This window comes from Botryllus schlosseri, chromosome 4, assembly GCF_051294905.1.
Source record: "Botryllus schlosseri isolate E-star chromosome 4, Bs_hap1, whole genome shotgun sequence".
NCBI lineage: Eukaryota > Metazoa > Chordata > Ascidiacea > Stolidobranchia > Styelidae > Botryllus > Botryllus schlosseri.
The window spans coordinates 26,489,853-26,516,998 of NC_137239.1; the positions used below are offsets into that span (position 1 = coordinate 26,489,853).

At 41.6% G+C, this 27,146-nt stretch overlaps 3 protein-coding genes across 4 annotated transcripts; 2 read left to right on the plus strand and 1 right to left on the minus strand.

The window, feature by feature from the left end:
- The first annotated feature begins 3,068 nt into the window (after window positions 1-3,068).
- LOC145437640 (carbohydrate sulfotransferase 10-like) lies at window positions 3,069-8,870 on the plus strand. Its single transcript, XM_080314919.1, has 4 exons — window positions 3,069-3,506; window positions 3,941-4,235; window positions 5,612-5,721; window positions 7,193-8,870. Exons 1-4 carry the CDS (start codon window positions 3,148-3,150, stop codon window positions 7,596-7,598), a joined length of 1,170 nt encoding a protein of 389 aa, XP_080171045.1. The 5' UTR covers window positions 3,069-3,147; the 3' UTR covers window positions 7,599-8,870.
- Window positions 8,504-18,658, minus strand: LOC145437641 (popeye domain-containing protein 3-like). 2 transcript variants are annotated; one of them, XM_080314921.1, is made up of 7 exons: window positions 17,699-18,652; window positions 16,626-16,760; window positions 14,321-14,412; window positions 12,508-12,625; window positions 9,670-9,781; window positions 9,306-9,479; window positions 8,504-8,801 (listed from the first exon to the last, which is right to left on the minus strand). In XM_080314921.1, exons 1-7 carry the CDS (start codon window positions 18,050-18,052, stop codon window positions 8,650-8,652), a joined length of 1,137 nt encoding a protein of 378 aa, XP_080171047.1. In that variant the 5' UTR covers window positions 18,053-18,652; the 3' UTR covers window positions 8,504-8,649. The 2 variants fall into 2 exon arrangements, with proteins under 2 accessions (XP_080171047.1, XP_080171048.1); XM_080314922.1 differs by having other exon boundaries at window positions 8,782-8,926; window positions 17,699-18,658.
- Window positions 18,659-19,237: 579 nt separating this feature from the next.
- On the plus strand, window positions 19,238-25,174 carry LOC145437642 (popeye domain-containing protein 1-like). The gene is made up of 6 exons (XM_080314923.1): window positions 19,238-19,445; window positions 20,026-20,227; window positions 21,377-21,525; window positions 22,081-22,189; window positions 22,880-23,011; window positions 24,785-25,174. The coding sequence occupies exons 1-6, from the start codon at window positions 19,309-19,311 to the stop codon at window positions 24,920-24,922; spliced, it is 867 nt and encodes a 288-aa protein (XP_080171049.1). The 5' UTR covers window positions 19,238-19,308; the 3' UTR covers window positions 24,923-25,174.
- The last annotated feature ends 1,972 nt before the right edge of the window (window positions 25,175-27,146 follow it).

Here is a 27,146-nt window from a genome sequence, read left to right on the forward strand (position 1 = left end):
ATATACTAATTTTGGTCATTTTAGCAGTTTCTGGGCGCGTTTTCAAGTACCAGTACCAATAGACGAAATCCCAATAGTTTGATTACTTTACTATTCCTCGAAATTACAATGAAACGTCGGCCTTGGCCGTCTGAGTCTCGAGTCATATGACTTGGTTCGAGTCATGCGCAATGACTCGAGTTCAAGTCGAGTCAATACTCAAAATGACTCGAGTCGAGTCGAGTCATTTCCGTATTTTGAGAAAATGACTCGAGTCAAGTCGAGTCATCTAAAAAATGTGACTCGAGTCGGACTCGAGTCGAGTCATGACTCGAGTCATTACAACCCTGGCTTAGCCCACCATACCCCGCTCAGGCTATACGCTACCGCTTTAGTTATCATCTACATTGAGCTCCGTTTGGTTAGTCAGCTTTTCACGCCTGAACGCGCGAAGCGCATGAAATTTCTATAATTAATGACTGAATGGGTCAATATGGTCGGAAATTGCATATATATTGCTATCAATTTTATCCTCTTTCTGCTCACGTAATCTGATTTACCGGGTAGAGCTGAGTGGGGTGTGTTAGAAAAGGTATAAGACCCCTCAATAATAATTAAAATTAAAATCACACGATTTCAAATTGGTATTTCTTCACTGGCATATAATTTTTCCCTGCGGGATGGTATTTATTGTCTCGTGAAGTTCAGATTGCCAAGACAGGAACATTCGGGGCCATGTATTTAGGCGCCTATGGACAATTAAACCTGTATTTTGTATATATATAACGAAGTTTTCGGTCAGCATAACGGAAGTTCTTTTCGACCAAGGTTTTTTCGCTGTCGAGCGTTCTGGCACACTTGTTGGAGTCGCATGTTTCATGGCATAAAACTTTATGTCTTGGTGCGTCGTGGCGCGATATTGGCCAATGCCGATTTTGCCCATTTCTATAAATCTTGCGTATTTTTTTTCTTGAGTGAAGAGTACCCAATAATCAAGATATTCGGCAACTCGAAATCGCATGTAGCGCGAAAACATTATGAAAAAGTTGCATAGATCTTCAGAAAAGACTCTATAATTTATGCCAATTCCCGAAATAATTTTGGCCCCCCTTCGAGCTCGCCCCCCCCCCCAATTGGGGGGTTTGGGGTGCGGCAGTTACGGACCTGTGTATATATTCACACCCGCATATCACTAATGCTGTACAAGTGTGAATACACTGTTTTCGACTACTATTGTCATGGTCATTTCACACCAGGCCGACATACATTAGTGCAGTGGTTCCCAACCAGGGGGGAATTCCCCCCTTGGGGGGAATTTTGAAATTTTCAGGGGGGAATCTGGCTTAATGTTTTAGGGGAAATCTGGCTTTGGCATTGTATCAGAAGATACACTGGGTTCACAAGGTTTTTAGATTGTTATGGTATAGAACTGTCAAGTAGAAATTAGTTCTTTACAATTGTATATTTCTTTGGCGGATTTCAAGCTAGTTGTATGTTTAAATGCCTTCCGTATATATTGCACCCCCTGATAAAGTGAGGTTCACGAGACGATTTCGTTAGGTCCACGACAGCCTCTCGACCAAATTGCTACTCAGCAGGAAAACGTCAAGCCGAATTCACCACAAGGCCGCTAGTGAAATTGATTAACTTTTTAAGCCAACATATGAGCAAACGTGAAAAACATACCGTACCAAATTGATCGATTAAACTCAAGTCCATAGCAAGCAGACTTGGTGATTTATTTTTCGTCAGCGGCTACCCGACCGGTCAAAAACAGTTCAAATTTGACTTGGTGCGCCATATATGGGACGGGATTACATCATGTGTGTATGACACAATAACACGGCTTTGACGTAGGCAGGAATGTTGAATTGCTCTATCTCCTGAGCCTTCTTTTATCACACATTGTCTAATTGTAGAAGAACTAAACCAGTTAACTATAGCTCATGCGTTCATGTTGAAGATGTATGGCATGTAGCGCGAACTAATAGAATAGCGATACAGCCGCTGCAGGCCAAATAGACCCACACTTATCTGGAAAGCTATCGGCTGACATTAGTAATGAGCCAGCACACTACGTCAAGGTTTGAGCCAGGCGCTGCATTAGGTCATATTTATTATTGCATGGTTGCAAGGATAGACTGCATCAAAACTAAGTATCTCTACCGCATGCAGAGACTTGATTATTATCGGGATATGGGACTTTACTAACAAATGCAGAGATTTCATGATTGACAAAAAAGGGGGCCCCCTTCGACCAGGCCCTGGGCGACCGCCCACCTTGCCCACCCCAAAAGCCACCACTAGTTCGGACATATTTGAATATGTTTGGCCATTAATTGCTCAGTCAACAAATGGTTGCGCGTTAAAAAGCACATTTTTTTAGCCACAGGCAACTTTTTCATATAGGGGGGGAATTTCAGCTCAAATATCGGGAAAGGGGGGAACGAGACGAAAAAGGTTGGGAACCACTGCATTAGTGGATTAGTATGATCCCGGAAGTGTCGACTTGTAGCATGGCCTGGCCATTTTGCGTTCTAGGACTGGGCTTTTTATATGACACCGCTTTCGTGGATCGGATGGTGAGGAGGAGCCTATACAATTACAATGTGCAAATTACAACTATGGGGATCGATCAGATCACTGTTACGTAAGATCATTGCTCAATGAGTCAATGCTCATACTGCGACGAAGTTAGTCCTATACTGAACGATTTGATATGTAGTACACTCATTCGGAATTTATTTCTTTTTCCAAGTTTCGCTAATTCATTAATCTTCATATAATTTGGAAAGGCTGACAATTTTCTAATTGTATAACTCTGCTCATGGTGACAATTAGTACAATCCCACGCTTTGCTGCATAACACGTTGTTTTGTAGAAACAAACGAAAGTCCAATCAGCAACTCGCGTTGAAACCACATATAGTGATAAGCAGGACAGTATGTAAAAGAAGCATATAACGGAGTGGTATATTTGCTACATATATAGGCCTACAGCCTACTCATCTCATTTCCAGTTTGCGTACGAACACGAACATAGTACGAAGCGCGCCAAAAGCGTCTCGGATTGGATTTCATATAGCTTCCGAAATTAAACTTGATATACCGGTGAAATGTGTCGTTCGCTTCGGGGCATAGACTTATAAGACAGAACGCAAGCTATAGTATGAGTTATGTAGCCGCCTATATACGCATTATCACTGAATACGTTCACAATCAGCTGTCAAGGCAATGCGACCTGAACGCAGGTTTGGAATATCTAATCATGAGACGGCAAAGGGCAACTGTGTTGGCTGCTTGCATTTGTACCGTATTCGTTCTCTTCGGGCCTATGAGATGGCATAGTACCTTGTCGCAATCTTCAGCTCACGTGGAAAAAGATGCGGAAGTTTCAAGGAGTATAGCAGAATATGCAACGCCAGTTCAGGTTGAGAGACAGGACTACACGGAATTGGCGGCAAAGTTTCAAGACCGCGTGGATACCATACACAAGCACTGTCCGCACTGGAAGGACGCCAGTTCCAAGTACGTTCTGCAGGGCTGGATAACTCGAATAGGCCTATTCGACTTCGAGTATCACTCATCTTCACACCATAACAGTATGAAAGATGTGAAAAGTTCCAATATGTACCTTTTATGCGATCACAAAGAATATAATATCGGTTCTTTATCACATTCAACGTAATGTGATATTTTTCGACTGTACCTATTTCATTGCACTTGTCACTTTGCTGTGGGTTGATCACGGCTTCTAAGATATATTATTTCCACTAACGCGCGTACAGCGCGTGGAATTATTAGTTATTATACGACCTATCGAGACTTCAAGGCTTCCACAGCGGAAAATAGTACCGGGACTATAATTCTCGTTGTTAAACTAACTCTTAACTAACGGCTCATAATTTCATCAATAACCATCTCGCACTGCTCGAGAATATAATAGACGAAACTTTCAACAGAAAACCATGGCGCTTCAACACAAACTTTCTGATACATTATAACCGTCGGCTCTTGCTCTGCGCTGTACCTAAGGCTGGGAGCACAAGTTGGCACATGCTGTTGTGGGCTATGAGGCGACAAGAGGCCGGTTTGAGCACGGATCGGTCGTTGTACACTTACGAGGATACGAAGAAAAACCACGAGACATCTAAGAATTTAACATTCGCGCAGGGGACGGAGCTGACAAGATATCATGACGGAGACGACGATATGTTTCAAGAACCGCCAACTCATAAGTCGAAGCGCGTTATTCTGGTGGGAAAGACAACCTACTCAAATTGTATAACTCCAATTGAATGCCGAGTGTAGTAGTTGATATGATATAAATGCGTTCGCTTGCCCAATGCCCATTGCCCATGCGGAATGCATAGGCCTGAGTTCAATCAATATAAAAAATCGTCAGATTATATTTTCATCTGAGCAAGACACACACAATGTACAATGCGATAAGACATAATGCTATAATGAACCGATAGGAGGATGCCGAACGACCCGTTGCGATTGCAGTTGCGGTCCCTTAAACTGGCATTCACCGTGGCCGAGTGCCCGATGTCGCAGTTCCTTTTTCGATGTTAGTCTCCGTTCCGCGGCTCTTTCTTGCTGTTTGTGGGTCTTTTCTGGGCTTTTTGTTATCGTAAGAACAGCGACGCCGGGTAAAAGGAGCCCAGAATAACCCCCGAAGCCGAATTGAACCCCGGACGGTTAGGCGGTTATTGGGCGCTTAACGTCACCACTACGCTACGGGCTGATGGTCAGCTTCAGCAACTGTAAGAAAATTGAAAAGAAGACGGTACATCAACAATCGTATCACCAAATATGAATTCCTATAACTGCACCGGCCTGTAACAATTAAATTGAAGTCCACTGACCATTTCCATTTTCGTCGATAATTTGTATTGAGAGTTAATTCTAGTGATTTAAGTGGAGTGAGTAGTGAGGTGATTATTTCCAGTATCGATATCATACACCCCCTGCCACATAGAGTAAATTTATTAATGAGAATTGTAGTTTCGATACAATTGTCCACTGTGGGAGCCTCGAAACATCGATATGCCGTATGGTATCGCAGAATATGACATACCTGTGAAGCCATGATCAACCAACGGCATTGTCACAAAGTAAAATGAAATATAGGTATGGTCGAAAAATACAAAATTATCTTCAATTTGATGTAGAATTAGCATTGTATTTTCAGCATCCCACATCATTCATACTCAGATAGCTATGAATATCATCAATTTTGGAGGTCCGTTGTCTAACTTATTTGCTAATCCTGTAACGAAGCGAATGTCTACAAATTTTAACCTTAACACAGTGATGATTAATAATATCTCTAATTTACGAAACCCCCGATGACATGTTTTTTTTTATTGAGAGGAAATGACAATGCGCATTTCTCTAATCCCTTTCCCAGCATCGGCCTACGGCGTGCCAACGCTGCATAGTTCCTTTGCGCATTATATGTCTAACTAAATTGTTAATGGGTGTCTCCTGTATTTTCCTGTCTCCTTAATACAGGTCAATATTTGAACATTACTAATCTTCTTATTTGTCCGGTATATCATACGAACCGAATATGTTCAAGTCGGACACAATATTTGCTTCCCCATGTTAACATTGGGCTATTTTAGACCAGGCATCCGTTCGCAAGGCTTATATCGGGATGGCATCAAAAGTTTCTACCGGACTCGCCCTACGCAGACTTGATGTTACAGAGATATTCGAAACTGAAGTCGTACATGTAAGATTCTTGATCACTGACCTATATTACTGTAAGTGTGTGTTCAGATACGTAATAGATATACAATATACATTGGGGCTCTTCAAAAATGACCTTTTTTCTCAAATCGTAATCGCTACTTGATAAAATTGTTAGGTTACCTAATTTAAGCCTACACACCATATTTGGTTCAATTCCAACCAGTAGCCGCTTTGCTACAGGGGAAGAAAGTTTCCATTTATTATATAAAAATAAATAACAAAAAATCTGAAAATTTTCTGTTCACCCCGTGAAAGTGTTAGGTTGTCTATAAAAACGATGTTCACCAAATTTGGTTCAATTCCAACCAGTGGAAGCGAAGTTACTGCCGTCGAAAAATTTTGATTTGAATAAAATAGTATTTACGGTGAGCACAACTATAACAAATAAACAAAGAATCGGTCACCGTAAATACCATTTTATTCAAATCCAAAATTTTTCGACGGCAATAACTCCGCTTCCACTGGTTCAAATTGAACCAAATTTGGTGAACATCGTTTCTATAGACAACGTAACGCATTCATGGGGCGAACAGAATATTTTCAATTTTTTTTATTATTTATTTTTATATAATAAATAGAAACTTTCTTCTCCTGTAGCAATGCGGCTACCGGTTGGAATTGAACCAAATTTGGTGTGTAGGCTTAAATTAGGTAACCTACCAATTTTATCAAGTAGCCAGTAGGATTTGAAAAAAAATTCATTTTTGAAGAGCCCTAATATACATACCTAATCCTCAAACAGTGACGTAGCCATCATATTTTCATTCTCAACACTCTCCTGCGTTTGTATCATTAGGCTAGAAGCCACACTAGCTTCCTTAAAAATGGAGCTGGTATCGGCATCGTAACCAGACGCAGGCTTGGACAAATAGATCAGGGCTTTTCACTTCTACTTGACAGTTTTTAGTTTTGTAGCCAAAATTAGCCGTAGAATACTTACTTTTTTAAGTGCCCGGAAACTTGTATTTGTACTTACGGAGAAATTTATGACGTTACTCCTGATTGAGTCCTACGTTTGTTTCGTGGCGAGATAGCGTAATGGTATTATCCACAGCTGCAACACCAGAATTCCTACCTAAGTGTTGGGGGTTTCTCTAGGCTCCTCCCCGCAATCTGATCCGCGCAAGCGGTGTCCCAAAAAGGCCTAGAAGTGGGCAGTTGAGGAATAAAAATAGGGAATATCAATCTGGTGTAATGATCCTTACAGTCGAAAAAAACATGAATAACACAAACCAACCAACAATTTTGTTTCGCCCCCATCTCACAAAATCGTCCACTTTGAGAACTATACTGTTCTAGATTCCAGGCCTACAATAATACTTGTTTTCATCCTCGAAAATTCCTAATTCTAGTTATACTTGATTGGAAATTCACGACCTGACTTCGTTTTGAGTACCAACGATAACCTCTTTAACCACCCCGAAAAACTATTTCTTTATTCCGTCCGCCAGGCGAATCAAAGACCCCAACCACAGAATAGCATGGAAAGATTTCGCGGAATTCACCGCCGAGTACGGCACCTCCGTAAGCTTGCTCGATTACCACTTCAAGCCTGTGTGGTCTCTGTGCGAGCCTTGCGAGTACGCGTACAGCTACATCGTCAAGTCTGAAACGGCGGACCGGGACGAATCGTGGCTGTTAACGAGACTTAACATCACGGACGTCAAACTGGGTCGGCACGGCGTGCCACCGGGCGGTAGCTTGGTGAACTCGAATCCCAGCGATAAGATCAAGTTCTATTTTGCTCAGTTGAGCGATCAGACTCGGAGAAAGCTTTATAAGATTTACGAGAAGGATTTCAAAGTGTTTGGTTACACTTTCGATTTTGAGACCTTAGAATCAGGCGGGTTTGACTGAAGGCGTCCTGTCTAGCAGCGTATGAATTGATATCGCGCAAATGCTGCCTGGCATGGGCTGGTTCTCGAGACTTGAAAGTAAATTAGACTGCCAACAGACTATTTTTCAACAATCATAGACCTCAACTGCTACAATGTGTCGTCCCCATGCACCGCCCTGTGAAAAATTCTGACTGAGTTTCGGGACGCAAGAAATTTCGACTGGCAATATAATTTTGTATTATATCAGCCAACAGCTAAGTAACATCTGAGTTGTCGCCAATTCGATGTTTCGTCTACAAAGAAAACTTTTTTACGGTTATCTCTTACCTTGTTCCACAGCGACTTTTAGCGAACACTTGGTGACTTATTTTCTGCGTTGTTTGATACTGGTGAATATTCCCAATATCACGAATCGAAAGGGCCCGGTTTTCGACGTGTCCTAACTTTAACCTATGCTATCCAGTATTCAGTAAGATGCTTTGAAAATACATGTCATTTCAATCCGCCAGGATATTGGAAATTCAAAACCGTCGGTTAATATGTATATTGTATAATGTATATGCCTATCCTGTAAAAAAACACGAATACTCGTTGTGCCCTCTAGTTTACCGGACCACGGCCTGACACAACGATCTCGCCTTCAAACACATCGATCTCATGCCACCTTTTTTGTCACCCTGTCATTTTATATTATCTTCTGTAACTTTTCATTCAGTGTGCTGTGCATGCGTCCATTTTTACATCGCCTAGGCCGGGGGTGTCTGATCTCGAAGACTACTCCATGTCGTTTTGACACCTTCCTATCTTTCATTGTATCGCAGTCTTTGCGGTGTTTTAAGATGATGAAATTTTTAGCAATTAATAGAATTGAAATCATGGTTTATGAAACGTTTCATAATCTGATACCTTACACCTTCACCCATATACAAACGCCACATAAACTTTATTTCAGTCGCATAAATTAACCAAGTGCTTTTGATTTTGTAGAATAAACCCACAGACTCGTCATTACACCACATCATTAAACCTATATGGCAAATGCTATATGCACCGCATGGTTATACAATTCACTAATTTTCTTCGTGTAGAACTTCATGTACCACGGGACGAGGCGATTTCTTACTCTTCCGCATGCTCACGCGTGCGCGCAGCTTGCTGGCAAACATCTTCGCGTATTTAGCCTGGGCCGTCTTCCCCATTTTTTTGTGTCTGTGCTTTCGAGCTGGATTTTGAACGGAAGCGAGTTAAAAAAAAATGTGCCGTTATGACTCAATGAAAATGTTTGGATGAACTTGAACGCGTCATGGATGAGGATGATTTACTCTTGCAGTGATGTGATCGCGTGATCTAAAACGAAACAATGGAATTAGTGGCGTTGTGTCAGATAGTCCTAAGTCGGTTTTCCAGGGGATCAGGCACAGAGTAATGTAAATTCATCTATCCTGCGCTATCTTGTGAAATGAAATTATGACTTTCAGGTCACAGACTTGAACAATTAAATAATTCGAGTTGTCTAATTATACTATAATAATTAGAACGAAATGCAGAAACGTATTCACATTAGTTTGGAATTAGATTACCGGCATTTCGCTCGCTGATTAGTCGAAATAGTAAATTAGAATTACCTAGTTGTCCAAGTCTGCACCGTACCAGTGATAATGATTTATGAATGTTGCGACTGGGTGAATTCGCACAAGGAAAGATCTCTATCGAATTGGATACCAACCCTCGTCCATCGCGGGCGTTCCTGGCGCGTTGCTGGTATTCGCAACTGCCATCCGTCTTCTTTCCATGTCTTCGGGCAGAGACATGATGCAAGGTAGGCGTATGTCGTAACGGAATCCTTTCTCGTTGATGCAGCTATCGTTAAGTTGATGCAGCTTGCGGGCAACGTCTCTACCTGGTTAGTAAAGCGCGCATACCATTGGTAGTTGTACAATGTACAGGGCGTATAGGCTAATGACTGTGAAAATTGTGTCGTATACAATGTGCATGTACATTGTACAATGTACATTGCATATCAACCCATCTGCTTACGAAGACTATAGCCACAGGGTGCATACTGCATATTCACTATAAATCGGCCGTACCTATCATAAGACGCAGGATTTTCGCCAGTCGCTTTCTCTTTGTCAGGAGAGCCAGAAGTCCTTTTCGTTTCCAAGAGATATACGTGCACTTTGAATCGGCTGTAACAGTAACCTTTGACGAAAAGGATTGCAGTGGGATTACTAAAAGCATTACAGTAGTGCAATTTTCGTGCATACGTTGGTATCGTATGCCTCATATTTTTGTAGGAATGGTAATTGGTGCCGTCTGTCTTGCGTTGTATTTATACCCTGCTTTTATATCTGGTCTCTTGATAGCGATCGCAAAGCTCCCCCCTTTCTGATAGTGATTTTGCTGTTGAAGATCATATACATTGGACACTATGGTGGCGAGATAGCGTAGTAGTATTCCATAGCTGCAACACCAATGGGTTGCGGGTTCGAGTCCGACCGAGGTCGACTCCAGAATTCCTTCCAAAGTGTTGGTGGTTTATCTGGGCTCCTCCTCGTCATCTCATCCGCGTAAGCGGTCTAATATAAACAGCGTAGAAGTATGCCGGGCTACAAATTGTCAGCTACGGAATCAAAAATGAGAAATATCAGCCTGGTGTAAATGACCATTGTAGTCGACAAACACCATGAATAGTGAATACCACAAACAACCAGAGGTGGTCAAAGTAGTCAAGAAAGCTACTCAAGTAGAAGTAGAAGTAGCGACGAAAAAATCTACTCAAGTGCGAATAGAAGTACTTCTTCCATAAGCAACCTAAAACTACTTGAAGTAGAAGTAGAATTGACTGACTTTAAAAGTACTCAAGTAAGTAAGTAGTTGTGAAAACGATCCTAATTCGTTCACATGGATTGTAAAAAGGTGCAAATTGAGCTATGCGAAAGGTGACGAGCTTGATTGATATTGATGCACACCAACAGGTATCCAATTTTCGATATATTTTCCGGAAATTAAAGGCATTACTACACTTGCTTTTATACTTCAGCATGTATGTTATTCAGACAAAAGAACTGATATTAATTATAACTCAAAGTATATGATACTGGGAATTAAAAGTAAAATGTAAATACTACTTCTAAAAGTGGAACATGTATTTCATGCCTTTAGTCAGGGTTGTAATGACTCGAGTCAGACTCGAGTCGCGATTTTTTGGTGAGTCGCCTTGACTCGAGTCATTTTCTTAAAAATGAAAAATGACTCGACTCGACTCGAGTCAATTTGTGTATTGACTCGACTTGTACTCGAGTCATTGCGCATGACTCGGAGTCCGAGTCTCGGACCAAGTCATATGACCCAAGACTGGGTCTACCAAGACAGGCATTTCATTGTAATTTCGAAGAATAGTAAAGTTATCACACTATAATTATTTTGTCTATCAATACTCGAAAATGCTACCAGAAACTGTTATAAGTAAGGAAAATTAGCATATTATAAATGCGAACCATTCGATATCACCAAACAGGGTTATAAAAAGTGGGTTTAACAAGACTTTAACTGGAAACAAAGCAGTCAACACAATGACTTGGACTAGGACTCGATTCAAAACACTATGACTCGGACTCGACACTCTACTCCGTGACTTGATCTCGGACTTGACTCGGTACTGAATTGAAAATGACTCGACTTGACTCAAGTCAAAACTATAAAAGTGAGATTAACTTGTGACTCGGAACCTTGTGACTTGGTTACGACCCTGCCTTTAGTCCAGAAAGTTTCAAAGGTGGTGTGCTAAAACAGCTCTAAAACTAAAAAAAAAAGTCAGAGTCCACTTTTCCAGATTAGGACACGCTATGGACATGCTAGATTACGATATGACAAGTAAATGCTAGATTGCGAAACATCAGTTTCAAACGTCATGATGAGCCATATATACTGTGATTAATTATTTCATATGGGCGAAGGACGACAATGTGGTGTAAACGGAACCACGCCAACCCGCGACCTAAATTATATTCACCGATACTTTCGTGAAATCATACTGGTCACTCCGTATCCACTGCGCGCGAAGCGCGACGAAAATTCTTCGCTTTACTCAACTTTTATGAAAATTAAATGTTGATACTCCGTAAAAACAGCCCCGAAATTTCTCAGGCTATCTTCCTGATTGGAAGATTGAACTACTTCTACTTGACAAACTGAAAATAGCGAAAAGTAAGTAAGTAGATCACCAAATATTACGAAGTAGAAGTAGCGAAAATCAGATCTACTTGAGTAAGTACCAGAAGTAGAGGAAAACTACTTGAGTACTTCGAAACAGTAGAAGTACTTCGTTACTGACCACCTCTGCAAACAACTACAAGAACAACCTTGGATACTTATTGGAAGTTCGTAGTATATGTTTACTGATCTACAAATCAAATGCATAAAGCATAACAAGTAGCCCATGATATGAGCAGCTCGACAAGACAAGGTCTGGCTAACATATTTATCGACGGCCCCTAAGCAGAAACATTATAATTCCGCCGCTAGGTGTCAACGGTGTGTCGTATTGCGTGCACTGATGGCTTACAAAAGGCAAAACTGCAGTATCCAGTATTATATTATTGATAATAATTTTCATCATTCCAAAACGTCACAAGACTGCGATGCAATGAAAAGATAGGAAGGTACCGAAACGATTCGAAGTGTTTGAAATCAGACACCCACCTGAGCCTAGGCGATGTAAATAAGAGACATTGGATGGAAAGAAATACGGGATAACATAAAACTACTAGTGATAAAAATGAATGGCGCATGTGTCGATAGGTGAGGTTGATCGAGGTCTTTCTGAATGATTGACCACCGACCAGTGATTATATTACCCACGTTGGAACGAATTGATTTAAACGGTTTTTACATTGATATATTCATAAAGTGTCAAATGTACTAACCTTGAAAATTGGCAAGGATGTCGCGCCGGATTCTGTCGCCGAAAACCATTCGGCCGAGTCCAGAAAATTGTCAGCCGTAATGTAATGCAGAAACTGGCCATTTTGCGTTACTTTCATCCTGATGCAACATTGACAAGTCAGATAGTGTTATGTAGAGTTATCTGGAGTATGAGTCGAATCAATACACAAATTGAAACAAGTAGGGGAGACCGGGGACAATTGTAACTCGTTTTGTATTTTCCAACATTACGTGTCTTTCTCATAGAAATTCCACTTCCAAAGTTTTACATAAAGAAGCCAACAACTCGATAGTTGATTCAAAAACGAAAATGGGACTCAATCAAAAATCAATCATGGAAATTTTGGGTCGCGAAAATCGCCGCTCAAATGTTAGAATCACCCCGTACCCAGAGGCAATTGTACCACCATTGCGGGGCAATTATAACAGTGTTATTTATAACTAAAAATAAACGAAATGAACAACGAGAACGGAAGCGCAAATTGTAATATTGCAGTAAACTATAAAGAAAGAGATGTTTTACCGCTACCAGGCTACGCCCCCTCGCATTTATGCCATCTGAATACAGTATCACCCTTCGTGTCTTGTTCAAGCTTGAAGTGTACAAGAAACACATTCATTACATCATCTCCCTATACATATTTGGCCTCTTCTACCAAGGTGCTGTTGCTCAGCGTGCATATAATGGGTTGGTCATTCGGTCACCTGCGAAGGTGCGAAACCGACCTGGTTAACATATCTTGGTTGAATGGGTCGATGATAGTGTAGCAAAACGAGGACACAGCATTGTGTGGCGTCAAAGCTGCAATGCCATTCTTCTGTTCTGTACAAAATTAAAATATCTTGTTCACACCAAATGACAAAATGTAAGTGGGCCATGATCAAAGTCAGGGGATGAGGATTCCGTCATGGGCACGTTCAAGTGACCATTGAAGGTCGACACACCAAAAGTCGATCAACATGAGAAAGGGTGGTTGAATCACGGAAATAACCGAAACGCAAGATTCACATCACCACTTTTGGATGGCCGTTCCGACAGATGATCATGTTAGAATTGGTATTGCAAGGTAGTATCTGTTCTGGTGGACTTCTGGCTGTTGCAAGATTATTCTGCAGTAGATAGATGGTTATACCAACATATGAACAAAGACATTCAACATTGATAACATATTGTAACGGGGCAAAAGTAACAGAGTGTTACAATTGCCTCTGACACGCTCGACCATGATTAGTGTCTCAGTATGGTACCTTCCCGGCGATGCAAGTCCTGGTTTTTTGTTATCATCACGGTAGACTATGGTAATATTGTTACAGCTACATATATTACGTTGTAAACACTTAAGGTACTATTCGTCTAAACAAATTATTCCAGACCAGAAAATATTTACTCAAGGGTCAAAAATTTCGTTTTTTACAAATTATTTCGGGGTTTCGCGTCGTAGCTCAACGTAACTTCAGGTATAATAGGAGAGATAACTGTCGCGTGCGCAGTTGCGCACTTGAAATATCAAGGCGATTTCTCCAACCTACTAGCGCTGAGGTCGATTGTTACATTTGCCCCTAGCTACATTTGTCCCCGGTCTCCCCTAGAGTCATTTTCCATTTTTAACCCCGGTAAGAACGTCGTTTAGTTAGTAATATCATTCAGGAAACATAAATCACAAAGACTCAAATGCATATGTAGCAACGCCCCCGGCATAATCAGCAGTTCGCAATCCTGAAATTATTACTGTCGCCGATAGGACCGAGGTCACAAACGTCATATAGCAAGTGAATGCAGAGCTCAAACCATACCTCCCACTGAGTAACAAGGACAGTCTTTGAGACGGAGTCGAGTTTTCTTTCGCATACGACCGTCCGACATCCATATGGGTGATCTCACACCCCTGTCATAGAAATAGAAACATAAATAATATATTACGATCGCTTGCAGTAGCATAGTTCGAACACAACGGTAACCGGAGTCCTATTCAATATTTCTGAACTGTGCGACATGCGCTCGATCGAAGGTGACCGTAAGATACTCGGAAAACGTATAGATCAGGGGTCACCAACACGCGGCCCGCGGGCCGCATGCGGCCCGCCACTTGATTTGAAATTTCGGAAGAAAGCTATGAAAACCATTTTGAAATCCTGAAATTGACTACAGTTTCAACACATTGTTGTTGTTGTTTCAAAATACGGCTTTATTCGGTGGCCAACATCATTATTCGTCACTAGCTTTGGCTTTGGCGATGTCAACAGCATTCCATCGAGGGAGAATAACTAACTGATATGAATGAGCTGGGCCTATTGCCTTGACGTGCAATGGCCCCGACACTGCCAAGACCGAAACGTTCGGAAAACGGCATAGGGCCGCGGTTCTTAAACTGGAGGGCGCGCCCCTCTTGTGGGGGTGTGAAAGCATCTGAAGGAGACGCGGAGCTGTGGTTAACTGAAAAAAAAATTTTACGCTTCGCGCGATTTACAGCACATTCCTATTTTGTGTATAGTCCGGAATTCATATAATAGAACTATCTCATCAATTAACAATCATAGCCTTCCATGCCACCAAACTATCTGTTGAGATTGCTAACATTCTGGTTGTACTTTGTGATATGACGGTACGGGGGAGCGAGATTTCTCAGTATCATGAAGGATGCGTGTATGAAAAGTTTAAGAGCCACTGGCTTAGGGCTTCCCCGCAAGGTAAAGCTTAAAGTAGAGATGGTCTTTTAGCTAGTAACGTATCTCGCTAGCCCCAATATCGATTCCTTGGTGGCTGAAGAGCGTTTCCAGGTTTCGTGCGCAGCTCAGAGCTCAAAATAAACTGAACTTGATGATAATGATTTTTGTTGTATTTGTAGTCCTTTAATAAGATATTACTTTTTTTGTTGTCACTATGCTCATTGTCTATGTTAGTTAGCACGGCGCTGGACTGACGTTGAGTTTTAAAACGTTGTTGCGTAGTGTATATCGATATTGAATACTTGCGGCCCGCGGCCGCTACGAAATTTGAAAAGTGGCCCGCGACCCATTTTGAGTTGGCGACCCCTGGTATAGATGATGTGTTGACTGTTGATATAAATGATTAGTTGATTACTGATTGACTATAGCTGTTGTTGTTGTTTGTAGTATTGATGGTGTTTGCCGACTGCTATGGTCATTTACACCAGGCCGATATTCCTTATTTTTGATTACGTCTCTGCCGACTTGTAGCACGGCCCACTTCTAGGCTTCTGGGCACTAGCTGTGTTGGTGCGTCTTAAATATCCAGATCAGAAGGCGAATGGAGAGGTTGCACTATTTCTATGTGACATTCGAAGAGAATATCGTTTTGAATAATTTATCGTATCCGTGTGATGTCACACGGTCGTCAATGATGCTGAATAGCATAAATTTACTCGCTCACTTTCATATTCTCAAAACCATGTTGTCAGGAGAGATATATTTCTACTATTTTGGCGTACTCAAGTAGGATTTATCAACTTGGACTACCGATTCGAGGGATTGTGTTTTAGACTACTTCGACTTCTATTCTTGAACATTTTTCAGGCCAAACTATACTTACGCTTTGCAATTTTGTATGGAAAAAGAAAACGTAGTTCGGGTTAAGTATGCATCAATTTTACGCGTCAAATTTATGCATTCGGAGTGTAGCAATTACGAAAGTACCCACCGCCGATTAACTGCCAACTCTCGGTCAAATCTACATTTCGAAAATCGTCAGCAACTTCCAACTGCAACAACTTCGCTTCTACCGGCTGGAATTGAGTCAAATTTGTTTTGCATCGTTTTTGTAGACAACGCATGAATTCCATGGGGCAGCCAGTGAAATTTGAGTTCTTTTGTAATATTTTAGAATATATTCAAATTTTAAAACTATTAAAGCTTCGCGATTACCGGTTGGAATGGATTGAAATATCGTGTGCATCGTTTATTAGGGAACCTGAAGATTCAATCACCCAGCAAGCAAGATCTGAAGAACAATGTTTTTTAACTGTCCTAATACGCACTCTTTTCACTCTAAGAGTGCATGCTATATTAAAATGAGCGATAGTTTCGTCGCGTCTATTTGCGTACTCGCTTGGCTTCGTAAATGTGACACGTCTGCGCTCACCTTACAGGTGACAAGCTCCACGAACAGTTGCGGCGAGATGTTAAACGGTTTGAACCGCGTCGAGTGTAGATGCCTCATCCCGTCTTTGTCCATGATGAGTCCGATCATTTTCGATCGCCGTGACGTGATAATGAGCTGTTAACGGCCGTTGATTAACACAGGCATTTCGAACCACGAAACAGCTAGTCTGTGTTGCATATACAAATACATACATATAGATTATAGATCAATGCGAGATGCTTGCAAAGTCAGAGGGAACGAAGTCCTTCTTTTTCGAAGTACTAAAGCTGGATTTGCCTATTTGCACCCCTGACTGGATTGGATATGACTATTGACTACTTCTACCTAGCTAACAGCTTTCAGTTTTATAGGCAAAGCTAGCAATAGAGTAATTGTTCACAATAGCTACTTTTACTCGTACTTGAGTAGAAATTTACGACGTTACCTGTACTTGGGGTCACAATATTTTGAGATCCGAAAAAGAAGTCACTTTTTACAAATCCCCAAAGACGAAGTAACATAGTTAAGGGGAGTTTGGAAATTTCACTGCTACCATTGATAAAATACTAAAAATAAAATACTCCCAAATGGCCCGCCACGCATATTATAGGTTGGTGTTTACATTTTTTAGTACGAATCCAGATTTCAAGTATATTACGACATTTTTTAGTTATCTCGGTACGATCGCATGATTCTCAAAGCTATAAAAGAGGACAGATTGCGAACAAGGAGGATATTTTAGAATTCTTGAAAAAGGAGGACAAATTCCCCTTAACGGGGAGATGTGGTAACCCTAACTGGAGTACCAACGCTGATTACTTAGACCAACTATCCAAGTATACAAGGATAGATTCGCAGGTAAAAAGCTACCTTGTAAACACCACAAGAAGTATAAATCTGAAGACTATAGTATGACAATGCGTCCCTTACTATACCCTGTGACAAATTCAAAATAACAAGATGCACCCTCGATTCTCTGTGATTACTATACACCGATTAATGATACTGTAAATTGACGTCTTTCCAATTTAAAATGATGCAACATAAACTTTCCGCTTCGACTTTCAAGTTACCTGGAAGAGATTGATCACTGCTATCACTATTCCCCAGATGGTAATATCCAAAGCACACGCGTCCAGAGATCCCCATATCGCAAAGACAGCGAACGCGATCGTGCTCATAAAATGGTTGTAAGTTGCGGCTGGCTCGCTGTTTCCCGAAGCCATAAAAGTCAGGCACATAAAGAGGTTGGCTAGTTGAAAGAATGCACCCGGCATCGCCTGATACCATTTCGCGCATTGGGCCCAGGTGTCGCCTATTACCGGGCTGGTGTGCGGATATGTCGTGAAATTCGACAGGATAAAGTCTTCGAACCGTGGTGTTACCAGCCCGCCAATAAAGGCCGAGTCGGATGTGGTGGTGGCCATATAAGTTTATGTGCGTAGCAACTGTCGCCTGTAAAAGATCAGTCTGTCAAGATCAACATGAGTACCGGACAATACATTACGCATCTAATACATTACTATACAATATTGGTGAGCAAATACTGTAAATCAACAACAGTTTTCAAAGAAGAAAACTATTAAAACAAGCCTTTCACACATAACAAACCGATTATAATGAATATTTACAGCAAATCAGTGTCACCTCAGATGAATGAATTTGGTGCATGTCCTGACTTCTGCATAAGCTCTGAAAATGATTGAGAATCACTGGTATATCCGCTGAATATCAGTGCTATATTATTGCATGTCTAGAATTGGTATCGGATTACAAACATCCTTCTGATCTATCAAACTGTTGATCGGTGCCATCTCACTAACCGATACATTTACACAGAAATCAGGTAGGCCTGCAACACAACACGCATCTCCGTTTTGTGGCAATGTCTCTCGTTACCGGTATACAGTTTGGCTGGCTAGATGCGGAACTCAATGAATGCTTCCTGCAATTCTGTCCGTTTAGCCTCGATAATTTAAAATTTCATGACCTTCTCGATAGCGTAAAGACCGATTTAGATATGCTCTTTCGTTCGGGACTGAAGTCGGCGTCCGGCGACAACTGTTCCTGGCGATAATTGTCGCGTCGACCTAGCGTGGGATGCGCTCGCGAAGTGACCTTCAACATTCCCAAGGGAAGATGGAAATAGATAGAATGTTAAATGAAACGAATCAAACCAGATGCATGGAAATGCAGGCGGTAAAGATCAGCTGCGGATCGTGATATCGGCTGCAACATAGGCTTCTAGCAGACGAAGCCTAAGCCGAGAAGTAAGCCTAGAACGAAATTGGCCCGTCTTACAAGTCGGCAGATCAGGAATCATAAGAAAAATAGACCTGGTGTAGTTGACCAGACCATAGTTGTTTAAACACCACGAATACCAGCAGAACAACAGCAGCAGACGAAACAGCTTGGCTACATGGATTGAGTAGGAATTCAGATACCGGATTGAGTGAGCCTGCACTAGAATCGCGACTTCCATTCTGAATTAGCGACTGAAGATAAATGCGAATTGACGCGATTTGAGGGTGGATGACAGCTCATAGAAGAATCGATATCGCTAATAGGCCTATGCCCTATATATGCGTATTTCTTGCCACGAGAAAATACATTTTATTTTCCAATAACTAGAATCCACATCATTTATGACAATACTTCAGCAGTGACCAAGTAACGCAATATAATGGACGTGAAAATATCGAACGGAAGGGAATATCTTCTACGCGTCTCTTGTGATCACTGGTCGTCCGTGCAGAGCATACCATTTCATTTGTCGATGTTGTCTTTCCTTATCGCGTATTTGTTTCCGCAAACCTTCAAGTAAGTGTGTAATTGTGTACTTTCGAATGTGCATGCATTTTACTACTTACGAACCTCAGCGACCAGAATTTATGTGTCGGTTATCTGTCAGCGCCACTTTAGTTGAGTTAATACCGTAGATTATTCGATAATATTTTATTCATCACCCGAAGCTTGAATCGGAACAAGCAATGTCCGTGAATTCTGCCATTGCCAAACGTTCAATGGATAATTCTATGATCTGCACTAAAAATTATCGAGACGACAGATTTCGCGTCGTCACATGCTCGCTCTTTACGTGTCTTGGAGTCGACTTTTCAAATTCCTTCAACCTAGTTTGTGCTAACATAAGCAGCTCGTGCATTGAGTCAAATAGCTATCTGTTGCCTCGAATATTTGAATTTATCTGTATGTGACGTCATAATTGGTGTTACGATCGTTGATATTCAAAGTTATTTTGTATTCTCTCCAACAACAACAACAACAACAACTAGAAAACGTTATTGCATATGTATCTCTGGTTCTTCGTATGTAATCGCATTGTACTGCATGGCTCCACCGACTGCCAGCATTACATACATTAACCAATACTTTTTTGCAGACATTACAGTCTTGCTCTGCGATCTTCTCTGCTGGTCGCCATTATGTTCTACGTGCTATGGGGCGCGCTGTATTGGTGCACGTGGGATGTGTTGGCGTGGGGTGGTGTCTTTTTTGTTCAAAATTTATGTCAGGTCATCTATATCCTGTACGGCATGAGGAAAACCGGATTCGATCCAGGACTTGAAAACTTGTACAAACAGGTTGGTAGCTTGGTATGGAATTAATGTCTTTAAATCAGCCCAGACATCGACTTTGTATTCCTATTGAAGGTGGTCAACGTATAGTCAGCGCTGGTAGTCAAGTATAAATATTGAAGTTAAGCTGGTTTAAGCTGGTGATTTTTCCTTTATAATGTAGTAGTGTCCTTGCAATCTGAGCCCCATTGTAAAAATGCGAACCGCAGCGGGAAATGATGCGCCCCTTACAGAACTATCATTTTGGAATCGTGTGCGTCTCACGAATGAAAGTTGGGCGATTCCAGTATATATTTTGACAACACCGACAACCCTGATGGGACGTGTAACGAAGTGATTAATAACTGGCAGATGCGTCATCATCATCATCATTCATTTTGTGCTAAAGATTTGCGAAGACACCCTCTCCATTATAGCTCAACCGGTAAATCCGATCACAGGATAAATATTTGATAGCAATATGTGAACCCACCAATATCACCGACGAAATTCATTGATGAAGTTGAACATGAAGCGACTATAGTCGACGGATCTCAATAACTTTTCATAACACTCGCGATTTCGGTGATCATGGTAAGGCTGCGAGCGCGTTCTGCTTCTACAATTAGAAACTTTTATGTGTAAGGTATTTCTCAAGACTGCATTAACAGCACAGAACACAACCCGGGCTGTCCGCGGTGCGAAGTCCCCCATGTAGCCAATTTGACATGGATATTTGGCGTTCAGGTGGGCCATTACGACTGGCCGCTGGCATGTGGCCGTACGCTATACTTGTAATCGAAATGCGGTCGTGAAGAGCCTAAAGGTGGAACACTCTTGGTCTATAGTTGTCATGATAATTCCACTCATAAATGGGATGCGGCATATCCCAAAACAAATTTAGGCTTTACAAAATCCAAAGTCGAACGAGTGAGTAGTTCTACCTAAAGAACTGCTAGGTAGAAGTGGAAATAGTCAATAAAGAAAACCACTTGATTATACTGTGTAAAATCTGCTTGATTACTCGAAAAATAGAAGTATTTGGTTACTCGCCAGCTATATAATTGATTATACGATCGGTACCACCGCATGTAAGCTACTTTTGTAACACGACGGGTGGAGTGTATAGCAACTCCTCAAAAGCACCAACCTATCACGGGTGTTAACTATGGGCAGGTTTTCGAGCCGTTTGGAATATCACGCGGTGATTTCCTAGCGCTGACCCAACATCACTGCCAATTGGTGAAAGTTCACGCCGGCGACAAATACTCAGTCGAAGGATCAGCCTCTGTGGACGACAGATTGTCCTTGATGGTTTCGGGAAGGTGAGTATACGGAGCAGATACATCATTTGTATGCCTATACGTAAAGGAAACGACGTTTTGACTGCTTGGGCACTGTCCGTCCATTCACAATTGCGATTCATCATTACATTACATGAAATTTAGCCTCTTACACAGGCTATTGAATTTGTGTTAAAGTAATTGTCATTTATTTTTCATGACGGTTAATTACATATAGTGTATGATAATATACTATATATTTTATATGGTAATATATGGTAGTATATGGTAGTAGATGGTAATATATGGTGCGGATGAAAAAAAACGCAGTGCGGATGGAAATTGTGCAATGTGCATATTTTTGTACTTTTTCTGACGTGGAACAGTTCAAATAAGCTTAACAGGAAGTGGCTCCCTAATTTTTGTCGTTACAACGAATTTGTAACAATTTGTTGGACTTACGACGCACCGCAAATCGTAACTTAACAAATCGTAACTAGCACCAGCCGGATTAATTATTATTCGCGCACTATTATTATTACGTAGCCAAAAGTCCGGTTCCGTAGTGTAGCTAACGTCAATACTCCCTTTTCACAGAATGCGAGTGATGTTCCGCGGAGAATACATGCACGATATTGACGGGACTCAAATAATTGACGCGGTCGAATGGGAAGGATGTAAAATCCGACGCGGGGAGCTATTTCAGGTTGGTACAATTAATCAAGGATCGTCAGATTATATTTTTATATATATACCTGTTCGGTACAAGATGCGATAAGACACAGTGCGATGCAATGAACAGATAGGAGGATGCCGAACGACCAGTTGCGGTTGCAGTCTCTTAAACTGGCACCCACCCCGGCCTATAATAGTATCCAATGTCATAGTTCCTCTTTTCGGTGTTAGTCTCTTGCATACTTTGTGGCTGCGCTCTTTCATCGGGTATTTTTCTGGGCTTTTTTGTCTCCGAAAGAACAGCGACGCGGGGGAGGAGTCCAGATTCGAACCCGGGCCGCCTGGGCGGTGGGCGCTTATCGTGTGTAATTCCTAGTTGAGTTCTGATTTCGTGTACCACCCTTTTAGACCTTTGGGTGTGAATACCCACTCTTCTCGCTATAAGAGTATATATTCCTACATCCTTCTGTGCAAAGCACCATTTGGATTAAAATGTTGTGTTTGATTTATACCGCATCTGTAGACCGAATATCACAACTACAAGAAAACCAAATTCAAATAATGCCTATACCTGCATGATTATTTATGCATGATTTCAAACCGACTTGAAATTGATAGTATGCAGCTGCGTCGAAATTAACGTATCTCCCAGCCTTCAGCCAACGAGTATATATACAATGTTATCTCCTCCGGGACCATCTGATACGTGTTATTATTATAGGTGACGATTGAAGCAGTCGACCGCTGCCAGTACCTATGCTGGAACAAACAGAAATTGATGTACTATCTGGAAGCCAACCCGCAATTGGAAGCCGCCTTTCAATTCATAAGAGGCAGCAACGTATTCACGAAGGTACGGATTTGAGGGAAATCCCGCGGGAGAATATTTGCGTGCAAGGTTTGCATGCAAAATATTGTAAGCATCGATTTATGTCGCTTCGTTTTTCATGCGGCTTATAGTTTCGCAAAGCATCGTGAAATTGCAGCACACCTCTTGCGATGTTGTTGTTTCGTCGATCAGTATCAGCGTAGTGATAATTTTCATCATTTCAAAACAACACAAGACTGCGTTACGATGAAAAGAGAGGAAGGTTTCGAAACGACTTGGAGTAGTCTTTGAAATCCGACACCCACCTGGGCCTATAGGCGATATAAATAAGAGGCATGCACATGCACAGTGCACACTGGGTCCAAAGAAATAAAGCATGATCCTCATCATCACCGAGCGAGATAGTGTAATGGTTATGCGTCCGGCTTCTCGAGCGGTAGGTCGTGGGTTCGATTCCCGGCCGGGTCGAAAATTGGTATCCGCAGCTATCCTGCTAGGCGCTCAGCAATCACGGATAGCATGGAGGAGAAAAAAACGGGGGCACAGACTAGATGACATCACAGCCGTATCGCAACTCCATCGTCAAAGCATCTCGATGGTGCAGGCGAAAAAGAATAGCATATCTCTCTCTCACAATATTGATGATACGCTACGACTATCGCTGGGTACAATCGAGTACCTGAGTATAATTCGATTCGCTATCTTTGGGTTTATATAACGAAAGACGCAGAAAGCTCAAATATGCGTCATTTGTGTTAGCACAGAGAAAATACTACCAGTTCTACATCATGTTAAAGATGATTTGGTATTTTTCTGCATTGCCTATTTCACTGCACGTTAATGGTGCGGGATGATATGTTTTTCCCACTAACGTAGCTTTAGTAGCTTTACTATACAGTTGAATAGCATATTCATATTAAAATGAACCCGATTTTATTTTCAGCTGACACTCGTCAGGGGTAATCGTCAGCAACTAGTAGAGACTTGGAAAGAACATTGTATATCAACAATATTATCACAAAATATGACGTCACATGCACGAAGTTTCTAAAATTCGGGGGGATGAGGGCGCTTAAGATCAATGTACTCTTTTTAGATGATACACGAATTCCTTCTGTAGGCGCAGACTTGGCTGGCGTATTTTGATAAAACTCGACTCCATAGGCACCCAAATGAAAGTGCGTGATCCACGTTGCTTATGCTGCGATGCAATGGAGGTTTCAAGTCTTCCACGGTGGAAAACAGTATCGAAGCTAATTCGCGTCGATAAATTAACTCTGGCAACACTTGTAGTGGTAGCTCTATGGCGCCACTAGGGTGTGACGACATCGCAGGTGCTTCGGTGCTTGGTCGTCACTGAATACATGGCTGCTTGAGGACTCACGTCTCGTATATTAGACAGACCGTCAGTCACGTTACTACAACACTGGCACAAAGCGTTAAATTTCGGTACTGCAAGCGACTCGAAGCAATTGACTTAACTCCATTCAGTCCAGCCTCAAAACTACGGAACCGGAAGGGCGATTTGAGTTATCGAACCAAAATTAAAATATGCAGCGGCGTAAAAATCGGTCCATAATTAATTTTGGTTCTGCATAGACGCTGTCTATTACTTTACAATTCAATTACGAAGATGTTTCGTTACGTTAAGTTATTTAATCAGTGTATTTTCCGGCATCACAATCGATCAACTTACGACACTACCCTTTCTCATGTGATATTCTGTTCTTTTTAGTTCTCGAGCACTTGACGAGAACGTTTAGGTACATGCGTGATTAATTATGTATTTCCGAACAGGTTAGAGAGACCGCTCTCAACTCGTTTCGTCGTAACATGAAGAACGTGAACCGCTGCGAGGAAGTTCATGACATTAACGTCATGGACATCTTCCAATCTTACGCGGACGAGAACCCGAAGCATATCCAGAACCAGTGAATGGGAGTGCGATTTCAGTTACATCTCACACCATGCCTGTAATGCGTTATTTACCGCCATATCACGCTTCCTCGTAAATTGGCGTCTGTTGGTTACTATACTTGGACAGTTAGGCGATTCTTGTTGTCCAGTTGTATTTCTTTCCAATTCAATTTCGAATTTTTGCGAATTCAGTAATTCTAATCTAATCTGTAAAATCTGCGCAGGTGTGCCGCTATATCTATTATTCTAATAAAATTTGGAAAAATTGAATTTTTTGGTCCCGCTTAGGCTACGCATAAGGCTGAATGCGGGTTCGAATATTAAGGACGAAGTAAAATACTAAGCGGCTGTATGCATGTTGAGGAAGGAAGTCCAGGAAACACAGGGCGTTGTCAGATATCGTGTGCTCAGCAAATAGTTCAAAATATAATGAAAGTAATGATCATGATAGTTTTGTTACATTTCTTTATCAAATATTACTTTTTTTTGGGGCAACTTTGACCGTCACCCATGTTAGAGAGCACACCGTTGTACTTACGTAAATTTTTAAAACCGTAGTTTCTAAAGTGTGTGGCCTGTTTTGTCTCGACATGGCATTCTTGCGGCCCGCGGCCTCAACGAAATTTGAAAAGTGCCCCCGCCCCCGTTTTGAGTTAGCGACCCTTGTTTTAGGTACATCCAGATAATATTAGGGCTACCATACGTACTTCGTACTTCTTTTTGAGGTTTTTGAAAATGTCCTCTTTTTGGCAATCCGTCCTCCTTTACAGCTTTTAGAGCTAAGATGATGGATAGATTCGAGTGAAATGGGCATAAGTGACGCTGAACAGGAAATTCGTGGTTCCAAAGTAAGCGACGACCTTTTTTAGTCAACCTACCACAATTTCGTGGTTTACCATTTTATCAGGATTTTCCTCCAGTATTTCAAAATAAGCTAACCCTAGATAATATAATACAGCGCTACCTAAATTAAGGGGTTCTTAAAGCTGGTGACGACATCATTGGTAACTGGGCACTGGGCAACCATGAAGTTTAGTTGAGAGTCTCAACTTGAGACATCAGTTTCTTCCAAGCCAAACAGTTGTATTACAACTCTTCTGAGGCACACGCAAGCCCCAAGCAATATAATTCGAAGGTCGTAAATATGTGCCAGTTGTGGATACGCGAGCGATTCCATGTTTACCATTAGCGCAAGATACAATTTTCGGCACGCACAAGGTTTACCAATCACCCGTGTTAGTTACATCCTGACCGGGCATGCCCTGCAATGCGACACCCGCGCTTTGTGAATGGGCCCGGACGGACAATAGCGTGAGAACTGTTGTCGTGACTGATCGTAATTATTGTTTTGTGGTATGGTAACTACTAGGAAGAGAATTCTAAACTCGTCCGCAATACAGCCGTTGCATTCAAAAACCAGATCTATTGAAGGGACTTGTGTTGTGATCAAGCGGAAATGGCTCGTATCTCTAGAATTGAACGATTTAGAAAATACTGAGTATCCAAGAAGTGTTGAGGAAATGTATTTTATCGTAGCCCACGTATGAGAGATTTATTTAGCCAAGGCTGCAGCCAAACTGTGGCAATATTGATACCTAAGAAAGATGAAAGAGGTTGGTATATTTTACGTAGCCCGTATAGACAGTATCCGAACAAGCGTGTATATCACTCACTGTGACAGGACTGTAGTAAGATTCCTTCGCCTTATTCGTGTTGAGCCGGCATGTTTACTAAGAAGCACACCATGCAAACACTCAACGCCCAAGCGTCCAGCGAAATTAGTTAGTAATCTCTAGGCCCGGCACTTCCTAATAAAATATTATGATCGATGTAAAGTAGGCTACACCTGACGCTGAAAGTTATTGCGCTAGTCAAATAGAAAGGCCGTGGGCCCTATGTATTGTATACCTATCATTTAGGCTTCAGGCGCCAGCAGGAGTTACAAGATTTGATCATGCATGTGGTAGGCAGGTCGAATTCCTACCTCAGTGTTGGGGATTTATCTAGGCTACTCCTAGCCATCCGATGGTCGACAACCAAAGTGCGTATTAGTGGTGAAAGTCGACAGCTAAGTAATCCTAATGAATAATATGGACCAGGTGTAAAATAATACAATCAATGCTTTCCAAACTCCACGAATACTAAAGTCAACAAAAGCTCGATACATGTTCGCTTTCCTATTTACGTCAGCGTAACGATCAACTTGGTATCAACTGGAAGACTAGGTGCGAATATAGTGCTA

Excerpts from the sequence above, each read along its gene's own strand:
- LOC145437642 (XM_080314923.1), top strand. The coding sequence starts at position 19,309 with ATGGACGTGAAAATATCGAACGGAAGGGAATATCTTCTACGCGTCTCT. Across the intron at positions 19,446-20,025 it reads TTGTTTCCGCAAACCTTCAA|ACATTACAGTCTTGCTCTGC; the intron begins GTAAGTGTGTAA and ends ACTTTTTTGCAG. Across the intron at positions 23,012-24,784 it reads GCAGCAACGTATTCACGAAG|GTTAGAGAGACCGCTCTCAA; the intron begins GTACGGATTTGA and ends ATTTCCGAACAG.
- LOC145437641 (XM_080314921.1), bottom strand. The coding sequence starts at position 18,052 with ATGGCCACCACCACATCCGACTCGGCCTTTATTGGCGGGCTGGTAACA. Across the intron at positions 14,413-16,625 it reads TGGAGCTTGTCACCTGTAAG|GGGTGTGAGATCACCCATAT; the intron begins GTGAGCGCAGAC and ends TTTCTATGACAG. Across the intron at positions 12,626-14,320 it reads TCCTTGTTACTCAGTGGGAG|GATGAAAGTAACGCAAAATG; the intron begins GTATGGTTTGAG and ends ATGTTGCATCAG.
- LOC145437640 (XM_080314919.1), top strand. The coding sequence starts at position 3,148 with ATGAGTTATGTAGCCGCCTATATACGCATTATCACTGAATACGTTCAC. Across the intron at positions 3,507-3,940 it reads TGGAAGGACGCCAGTTCCAA|AAAACCATGGCGCTTCAACA; the intron begins GTACGTTCTGCA and ends AACTTTCAACAG. Across the intron at positions 4,236-5,611 it reads AGTCGAAGCGCGTTATTCTG|ACCAGGCATCCGTTCGCAAG; the intron begins GTGGGAAAGACA and ends GGGCTATTTTAG.